The sequence below is a fragment of the Sander lucioperca genome, chromosome 21, assembly GCF_008315115.2.
Source record: "Sander lucioperca isolate FBNREF2018 chromosome 21, SLUC_FBN_1.2, whole genome shotgun sequence".
NCBI classification, from domain to species: Eukaryota; Metazoa; Chordata; class Actinopteri; order Perciformes; family Percidae; genus Sander; species Sander lucioperca.
Genome location: NC_050193.1, coordinates 26,486,748 through 26,496,900, shown reverse-complemented (window position 1 = coordinate 26,496,900; position 10,153 = coordinate 26,486,748). Strand labels below are relative to the sequence as shown.

General features: G+C 40.2%; 1 protein-coding gene across 1 annotated transcript; it reads right to left on the bottom strand.

Annotated features, from left to right (window-relative positions):
• Nucleotides 1–329: 329 nt before the first annotated feature.
• Nucleotides 330–7,947, bottom strand: LOC116063996 (peptidyl-prolyl cis-trans isomerase FKBP10-like). Its single transcript, XM_031319052.2, has 10 exons — nucleotides 7,644–7,947; nucleotides 6,776–6,921; nucleotides 6,503–6,692; nucleotides 6,283–6,428; nucleotides 4,583–4,772; nucleotides 2,020–2,165; nucleotides 1,715–1,904; nucleotides 1,331–1,473; nucleotides 1,076–1,239; nucleotides 330–984 (listed from the first exon to the last, which is right to left on the bottom strand). The coding sequence occupies exons 1-10, from the start codon at nucleotides 7,844–7,846 to the stop codon at nucleotides 799–801; spliced, it is 1,704 nt and encodes a 567-aa protein (XP_031174912.1). The 5' UTR covers nucleotides 7,847–7,947; the 3' UTR covers nucleotides 330–798.
• Between the last annotated feature and the right edge of the window lie 2,206 nt (nucleotides 7,948–10,153).

Here is a 10,153-nt window from a genome sequence, read left to right as displayed (position 1 = left end):
TCCCAGACTTCCACGCAATGTTGTGGAAGTCTGTGTTAATAACACAAAAGTACTAAAATATTAGAGATGTCCTTTGTCATTTGTGGACAATGTGCCATTTACAGTCAGTCATGCATTGTTTTGTCTTCTTTTGTCTAAACTCATTACCTCATTATATGTTCCAACTATAAAATGTGGTACCATCTGTTTCTGAATGTCATGTTTTATTACAAATGGTTTAATGAATAAAATGTTGATGAAATATGTAGGCCACTGAATTAAAGTCTACCAAACTAATTCACATATACATGTCTGTACACAAACAGTATTTAAGAAATAAAGTAGGTGTCTTAATTTTACTATAAAACAGTTTATTTTTTACGTTCCACAACACTCTTTTTGTGATACATTTTCTCTATAATAGATAATATAATAAAGAATAATATTGTAAAAACTAGCCACTCCCAATTATACTGTACAACCAGTGGTTTTTCATCAATTTTATGAGGCACTGCATTGACTACTAGTTTTATAAAGTAATATTCTGAAGGTAGGGCCCAGCCCAAATAGTTTCTTAGGTAGTTCAATGTAAATATTTTCAACAGAACACAATTTCACTAGAGGCCATTTTTCTTCCTTTCACATTTTCAAACACGTTTCCTCAGCACATTTTTTAACAGAATCTAGCAAAGTGAACTGTCTGACTAACTTAAATAAAGGCTCAACAATGTTTCAATCTCTGAAACATTAGTTGCACGACAATTGCTAAGATGGCGGTATGACCTCAGCCACTGCATGCCTGTACTGTACAAGTCCTCTTTATAGCTCATCTCGTTTCACTTGTTCAGACTCATCCACCTTGAGTTTCAGTTCATATTCAACAATCTTCCCATCTTCATTGCGGTCCTGGTTATTAAACATGTCCTTAATGATGCTGTCGGCATCAAACCCTGGCAGAAGACGACCTTTGCCCTCCTTAACTTGGAGCATGATGAAGGCTGAAAACTGGAGAAAGCGTTGCGATGTTAAAAGCATGTTTATACCCAGGCTGTTTAGATAAGATTTAGCAGGGAGAACTATTTAGTTGTCTGCTTACCTCCTCTAGAGGTACTTCTTTGTCACCATTGAGATCCATAGCAGGAAACAGGGGATCAGGGCCATCTCCCAGCCACACAAACATGTAGCCTTCAGGCACACCCTTCTGCAGCTCCACTAACTCCAGCTCAAAGAAGAGCACTGCACTCCTGGGAACTCCTCCAGCTGGAGACCCCAAAACAGAGAAGAGAAAACATAATTTGGGGTAAAAAGAAAGTGTGTTCAGAATGCAATCTGAGCAGTTCCTATGACTGACCTCCATTTTCACCATGTCCCCAGTGTGGTGGAACGACCACCTCCCTCCTCTCGCCCACACACATGCCACTCAAACCTTTCTCCAAACCCAGGATCACCTTATTCGCTCCAAGAGTCGTGATGGAAGGTGACTCGTAGTGGTCCCTGGAAATGGACACATAAACTGTTACCACTCTTAACAATGGGGATTTTTAAAATGCTCACTAAAACATTTCCATATATCAAAACCTTGAGCCAAGCAGACATATGTGCTGTTGTCAGGGATACATAAAATGGTATGATATCTGAAGTTCTAGGCCCACTGCAATCTGTCAGACAAGGAGCCAGCAATGGTTACATGCATAAACCAGGAGGAGGAGGATGCAGTGTAGCAGAGGGCGCTCACGAGGAGTACAGCAGGGTGCCGTCCATCATGGAGCAGTTATAACGATACTGAATCAAATCGTCAGCTTCACTGGTCACTTTGCAATCCTCAGGCTTGTAGGTAGATTTTATGTCGACTGGGTCTTCGGGGTTGTGGAAATCAATGACGTGAATGTTAAAGACCAGCACAGCAGAGCTAGGAATGAGGTCTCCTACAGTGTGAGAAAAAAATAAACAGGGCAGTGTTACAAACATAAACAAGACTAAGAAGATGTTGGTCCATTCCAAGTGTCTTTTGAATCCTCCCAATTCATGTGTCAAACTCACCAACTCCTTCTTGGCCATACGCCATGTGAGGAGGGATGGTAATCTTTCTCTTCTCTCCTATGCACAGCCCATGCAGGGCTTTGTCCATCCCTTGGATCACATATCCCTTGCCGATGTAAGTGTTATAGGTGCTGTTTCGCTTGTAGCTGTCAAGGGAAGCGTTAAAGGGATAGTCAGGATTTTTTGAAGTGGGGTTGTATGAGGTACTTATCCATAGTCAGTGTATGTCTATTGTACATGGCAGCCAAAGGACCCGCAGTTTACAGAAGCAGGCAGGAGTACCGACATGGAAGCTAAGCAATGTATTGCTGTGGACAGGGGCAGCAGCTAAATGTATTTTAGCCACCTAAAAAAAAAAAAAAAATCAATATCAGTTTAAGTGTATGCTATATTTAGAATATTTTCACGGCTTTACCTTGTTGACAGACAGCCCTTTCCGATGGGGAACTGAAGCCATTATCTATGCTATCTTCAAACCCACCCGACTCTTTTGACAAAACAATAATTTTTACCACACAGAACACGGGAGATGTCGGTCTACTCCTGCCTCGATCAGCTAGTTTGTTTGTGTTAGTGTGTGTGACTTTGGTTAATCCGAACTAACCCTTTAAAATACCAATTTTTGTCAAAGGAGTATGGTGGCTTTGAAGAGAGCATAGATGTATACAACGGCTTCCGTTACCTGTCCGAAAGGGCTGTCTGAAGACAAGGTAAAGTGGTGAAAATAAGCTAAGTATATCGTACACTTAAACTGAAATGGATACATTTAGCTGCTGCCCCCGTACACAGCAGTACATTGCTTATTGCTTAGCTTCCGTGCCAGTACTTCTGTCTGCTTCTCCAAACTTGGGGCGTGCCGACCGCCATCTACTGTAGGTAATACACTGACTATTCAATTCAATTCAATTTTATTTATAGTATCAAATCATAACAAGAGTTATCTCAAGACACTTTACAGATAGAGTAGGTCTAGACCACACTCTATAACATACAAGGACCCAACAATTCTAGTAAATCCCCCAAGAGCAAGCATTTAGTGTGACCAGTGTTGGGCAAGTTACTTTTAAAAAGTAATTAGTTACAGTTACTAGTTACTTCTTCCAAAAAGTAACTAAATTAGTTATTCAGTTACAAATTATGAAAGTAACTAGTTACTATAGAAAGTAACTATTGCCTTACTTTCAAGTACATTTTTAAATGCTCCGATGTGACCCCACCTCCACCCCTCTTTAATGGAACTTAAAATACATGTGCATCTTCAATTATTTATGATAAATCTGAATATTATAATGAAATGGACACTTAATACAATACATTATTAACAGAAACAATGTACACAAATCTAAACTATTTTAATGTTGCTGTGGGACAAAGTGAGACTAACCTCCAATCAAATGCCATGTACTGTATGTAGATATTATGTTTATATAGTGGATCAATACAAATAACACAACACCTCAACCACAACTGGACAAAATTAAATTATGCTTGTTAAGCACTATACCAAAAATAAATAAATATATACACTCTTTGTAGTGCAAATAACGTAAGTGGCCTGATGTTTATACTTGTGCGCTGGTGTGTGCGTCGAGCCGGCATGTGTGTGTGTGTGTGTGTGTGTGTGTGTGTGTGTGTGTGTGTGTGTGGGGAGTAGGTGATAGAGCGAGGGAGAAGTGAGAGAGTGACGGCGATTAGCTTTCGAGTGAGTAGCGACTCTAGAGTCATATAGTAAAAGAAACAAAGTGTCTCCCCTGTGTTTTCTGACCACGGTGGAAAATCTGTAGCAGGAAGAGTTAACCCTCTCCTTGATTTCATAACGCCATACCTGTCTCTCTCTCGTTGACTGACTCGATTGTGTTGTTCTTGTGTGTCCGACTATGCGTGTTTTCGAACACCCGCCCAACTCTACCTCTGATTGGCTTACATTGACATTTTACTCAACCTCAGCCAATCGTCAGCATGTATGCGCTTGTGTCGTGTACTGCCCACTAACCAAGGAAGAACAGTAAAACAAAGTATTTGCCTCTTGGGTCAGAGATCTAGTTGGTCTGATGAAAAAAACAGCTTCAAATATAGTAACGCGCCGCATTTTTTGGCAGTAACGGTAACGGTGTTATTAAGATGGGAAGAGTAATCAATTAGATTACTCGTTACTGAAAAAAAGTAACGCCGTTAGTGACGCTGTTATTCCCATCACTGAGTGTGACAGTGGCGAGGAAAAACTCCCTTTTAGGAAGAAACCTCGGACAGACCCAGGCTTGGTAGGCGGTGTCTGACGGTTGGGGGTGTGATGAATAGCGGCAATAACGGTCACAATAAAGATAATGGAACAGTGACTAGAAATAGTAGTTGTAGTAGTTCATGGCATAGCAGGGCACTGCAGGGCATTACAGGACGTAGCAGGGCACAGCAGAGCATAGCAGGACGTAGCAGGACGTAGAAGGACTATAATAAGTACATAATACAACCCTACTTAAAAAAAAATCCTAACTATCCCTTTAAACTCAGGTCATTTTGCTTTACATTTTATTGCTTTCTAAGAATGGAGAAAGCTCAGGTTTACCTCGAGTCAAAGGCTGTGCCGTCCTGGAAGGTACCGTTGTAGTGGTAACGGATGTAATCTCCAGTCACCGTCCTGCGGCTGCAGCCTTCAGGTACCTCCTTCACCTCCACAATTAGGTCATCCTTAGGGTTGAACACATCAACCAGCAGCACCTGGAACACCAGCGTAGCCTGAGGAGGGACCTGAGTTCCTGTTAGGAAAAAAAGTAAGACATGCAGTGTGTCTATATCTCACAGTTTCAGGTCCATACCAGTCACATATACTTTACCTTAATGTGGACCATTTCTAAAAGCATACTTTTACTCTTGAGATTAGTTTCCTTCCTTCCAGACAGACCTTTTTTTGTTCATATTAGTGTGGTATGGAACTTTCCCCCTTGCAGTAACTTGCAGAGAGTCGTGTATGACATTAGCAATCCTTTTTTGCGTTACTTTTATGTACATTATTATTGCATAATAGTGCAGTAAGCATGGACATGAAAAATAAGCGCACCGAAACAACAATCAAACATGAATACTGTCAGATATGTCAGAGTTTCACACATATACCCAAACACAACTACAGAGAAGCATTTTCAAAATAGTCTTTGCTGTCAAATGTGGTACCATGCAACAATAATGTAACTTGACAATAAAAACAGATGAGACAACTTGCTCACTGTAATAGATGATGTTTGTCAAACCATAATAAAATTAACAGAAACCAATGGTTGCTTTTAGGGCATTTTCACACCTTTAAGTCCGAACCAAAGTGCATGTTTTTGTTACATTGTATACATTTGATCCAGTTAGTTAAGATTTCACATTGCAATAATGCCACCGCACTAAAGACTACTTCCCGTTGTCATCACCTACGTGGGCTGCGTCTCCCTATACTTGACATTGATTTGTTTGTAGACGGGCTTCCCCGTCCTCTCGTATCCTTTCTCTAGTGTCAGAGTTTTTTCCGACTGACTCCTGCATTCCCCATGCTACCGCGGCTCATTTGTTTTGTTGCGTTGTTGAGAATCAAGACACGCAAACTTTACTTTGGTCTTGAGGAGCTGCAGTATTTATTCAGAGATAAACTGAAACTGACATTACCACTTATAGTAACAACTTTAATGCTAATGCTCCGATCGCTGACACCTGTCTACTCGGAGTGCATCCGCTGTCACTCTCGTGTTGTGGTCAACCACACACTCGCTGCGTGCACGCTAAGCACTGAGCTACTCCTTAAAAGAGCTTCTCCGTTCTTATAATACGACGATAGCCTGCCAGAACTTTTTTGCATTTGGTCTGAAAGTCTGAACAATCCAAAAATAGCTTTCACACTTGAAACAAACTGGACCATGGTTTAGTTTGATCCGGACCGAGATCACCTCTTTTCGTCCGACTAAATTTCGGCTGTTTGGTCAGGGGGAGGTTTCACACCTGCAATTTTGGTTCGGACCAAACTGAAAAGTCCAAAAATTCGGACCAAACGAGGTCGTTGTGAAAGGGCCCTTAGTGTACTTTGGATAATGATCAGCAGTAATGGAAAGCATATGTGATTTCTAGTAATTCTGACACTGAACAGGTCAAATCCAAGTCTGTCAAAGTCTACGGAAACAGAAATGAATATAAAAACTGTAATAATTGTAGGTCAGAAAGTTTGAAATGTAAACTATGTGAAATTATTATATACAAGCCACAGTCATCTTGAACATTAATAGTTTGTACCTTGGCCAGTCTCTCCATATGCCAGGAAGGGTGGGACAATGATGATCCTTCTCTCCCCGACACACATGCCCAAAAGACCCTCTTCCATGCCTTTGATGAGGTCGCCCTGTCCCAAGTAGGTGTCATAGGTTGAATTCTTCGAGTGACTAAATAAAAGACAAAGTTTTTGAGAATCACAGAAATAGATTAGACATACCTTAATGTTAAAACCTAACGTCACCTGGAGCCGAAAGCTGCACCAGACAGCAGGGTGCCGTTATAGTGGTAACGGACGAAATCCGATGCCACAGTGGTGCGGTTGCAGCTTGCAGGTTTGCTGAGTGTGCGGATCTGGACCGTGTCCTGGGTGTTCCATATGTCCAGCAGGAGAACATCATACACTAACACAGCGTCAGGAGGAATCACACCACCTGTCGGACAAACAGCACAGATTGGCATAAACTAGAACAGATAATGTACCCAACAAAGTGCTGTTACTCATGTTTATCGGCACCTGTTCCGATGCTTCCATAGGCCAGGTGTGGGGGGATTTTGATCCTCCTGCGTTCATTGACACACATGCTCAGAAGACCGCGGTCCATCCCTGTGATGAGTCTGCCCAAGCCGACCTGGCTGATGAAGGCTTTGCCTCGGTCATGACTGCGTAGACAACAAAAGGGAGAGCTGGATGAGAGTGTATAATCAATGGAATCCACCAAAGTAGGTAGAAGTGTCAAAACAGTAGACTGTGGTGAAAAATGGAATCTAGAAGCTCATGTCATGGGGCCGTTAAAATGTTATGGTGCTTTAAAGTCTGCATCCAATGTTCCATCCACATCACCAGTATTATTCAAAAGGTCATTATGTCCCTCTCGGCTTCATTATGATCAGCCATGTGTTTTAATATTTCATTTTGAAATTCTAGGGAGGTTATTTGACGAATGGCAACAAAAATATCCACCACCTTAAAAACCATAAAAAGAACACATTTTATCTACCTAAAATTAAATGTTGTATAGTAAATCACTGTTAAATATAACGTATAATATAATATAATGTATTGTCATAGAAACATTGAGGTGATACTAATTAATTTGAAATGGGGAATGACACGTATTGTTAGCTCAGCTGCAGTTAATTGTCTGTGAATCCATCAGGAAAATGGTTGATTGCTGTACTTTCTATGCTTATTGTAGTGTGATACTTAATAACGTTACTGAGACATTCTCAAAGCACGTTGACCATTTTACAACTGAAATCACAATTTCTGCAAGAGTTTATATTAACGTTACATGCAGACAGACACATAGACTAGTTTAAGCTGTAAATGAACGCATTCTTGATTAATTGTCATTACATTGTGTATTTCGCTGTAACCTCACCTGGAGTCAAACTTTTTCCCGTCTGCAGAGAAGGTACCGTTAAAATGATAACGGATAAAATCTTCTGTTTGCACTTCTCGAGGACAAATTTTCGGTATATCGTATCGATCGATAACTACATCCTCTAACGGCCCCGGATTGCAATTCACAGTAACTAAAGTTACATGAAGGCAAAATAAAACCGTTAATGTCATCAGATCCATTTGGAGAGTTGTAACAATAGAGAGAGACCGTCTACCAGTGGGGGGATGAGGTTGAAGAAGTGGAGAGAAGTAAGTAGCCCACCGAATGAAGTCTGGGACAGTGGAGCTGTGTCAAGACCGCTGGAATGAGATAGACTCTTCCGGTTACGATTACAAAATCAATGTCTTCTCACGTAACAGAATATGACGAAACTGACTATTACAATGTTTATAAATACGTTTAAATAAACACATAAACAAACAAACACATACATTCATATAACGTATACACTTTATAGGTGACGCAAAATGGTGGGGCGATATAGTACTTTGGACTGATGCAAAACCAGAAATGTACACAATTTTGCACAATACTGAAGAAAGAAAACTTCATTTTAAGGGGGTTAAGTTGCATATGTGATTGTTGGAAGTGGAAAAGATGAGACGATTCGATTGAAAATTTAGTCTAAGAGGTCTAAAACAAGGTGCATCACTATTTTCTGCTTAACTTTTTCGATCTTACAATGGCCGCAGTTGATCCATTTATTAGGAGTGTGGTGCAGCATATGCTTTTGAAATAGAATACAACCTATCAGACAAATTGTAATGCATGACCAACAGTCTCCAGATATCCTGCCTAAATAGGCCTACAGTATTAAGTGACTCTGAATATGGGTTATCTGACCCAGAGGTAAAAAACTCCACATCGTCTGTCACCATAAACAATCAGCAAGTTTCAGCTCGAGAAAAGTCACCATAATGTACAAGCTGACATTACTCAAATAGAATAGAAAAACAAGCATGTACTTTATGCATATTCAACATAATATATCTCTTTAAGTAAAAAAGAAAATATACATTTACTTAGTGCTTTTATACTGGATGGGAAATCGACTAAACTTCCGGCCTTATTCTGTCTCTCTCTGTCTCGCTTAACGCATCTCTTGGGTCATCACTCCAGAGAGCAGCAGGAGGAGTGGCCCCTGGGCCCCCACCCACTTTTAAATGGAATTCTGCAAACGTGTAATGCCTGGCCCAGAGGCCTGGCCCCATGAATTCACTTACGTATGAGATGAGCCGAAAATTATAATGTGCCTTCCCATAATATGAAATTATTCTTTCTCGTCACAGTAACGCATGGCAAGCATTACTACTGCCTGTGTTTTTTTACATAATTACTTTTCGGGCACATCTGTCTGCCTCATAAAAAAGTATCTGGGTCCTAATAACCATCCTACTCAGATATATACAAAAATATGTCTGAGCCTTCTAACGTTATTCATGTGAGATTTTGCAGACTCAGAGGTTATATTTGCTGAGGTTATAAGTGATAGCTCACCCACCCATGTCTCAGCTTGTCAGTTTGCTCGGAATGTAGGTAACCAAGTTGAAAATAATCGTATCTCTTCAGACAACTATATTCAGTCATTTTATGAATATATCTTCCTCCTAGAGTTTAACAGCAGGAGGCAAAAGTATTTTAAAAAACTAAATCAGATCCCTGTTAATATGTTTAAATTTTGGTTCATGGGACTCGGTGTTATGACCCTGGAATACACTGAGAAAAGCTGGACCGCTTTTCTGAGGTCCAAACTCAGACTGTGAGGTCTGTGTCAAGTAAGCCATAATTATCACCATTTATACCGGAAGTACGGACACCTTTCTTCAAGGTAATTGTCAAGATTTGCATTTATCAGTCCTAGAGCTGCAGATACCAGTTAACTTGTTGATTAATCTTCTTATATTTTTCATCTATATTTTTGATAGTAGTATTATAATAATTAAAAATGCTCAACTTGCCAGCGCCAATACTAACACTACAATTAGTCTTATCTGCAGCCAGAAAAATACAAATTTCATAATTATAATAAACAAGAAAAACAAGCTGATCTAGTCATTCTTAACCTGGAACATGCATGCAAATAGACATTGCATGCATGTTCAGCCTCTTGTTTTTACATTAGGATAAAAACTTGTTTTAACTTTTTGTTTGTTTTGTCAAATATGCATGCAGCACACACACACACACACACACACACACACACACACACACACACACACACACACACACACACACACACACACACACACACACACACACACACAGTAGCCTACTCTGTATTGCAGCTCAAAACAATAACTCTGAGAGAAATAAATGCAGACATGATGTACTGCAGCATTCTTTGAAGGACGGCTGGCAATAATATGTGAAATTTGGCGAAAATGGGCTCAACTTAAAAAAAAATAAAAAATACCAGAAGCTCAATTGGGCTTTTATTTTGAAAGCTCTGATCAGAAGTTCTTGTTTTCAGCAGCTAGCTCGACGCG

Excerpts from the sequence above, each read along its gene's own strand:
- LOC116063996 (XM_031319052.2), bottom strand. The coding sequence starts at position 7,846 with ATGGATCTGATGACATTAACGGTTTTATTTTGCCTTCATGTAACTTTA. Across the intron at positions 4,773-6,282 it reads ATATGGAGAGACTGGCCAAG|GAACTCAGGTCCCTCCTCAG; the intron begins GTACAAACTATT and ends TTTTCCTAACAG. Across the intron at positions 985-1,075 it reads AAGAAGTACCTCTAGAGGAG|TTTTCAGCCTTCATCATGCT; the intron begins GTAAGCAGACAA and ends CGCTTTCTCCAG.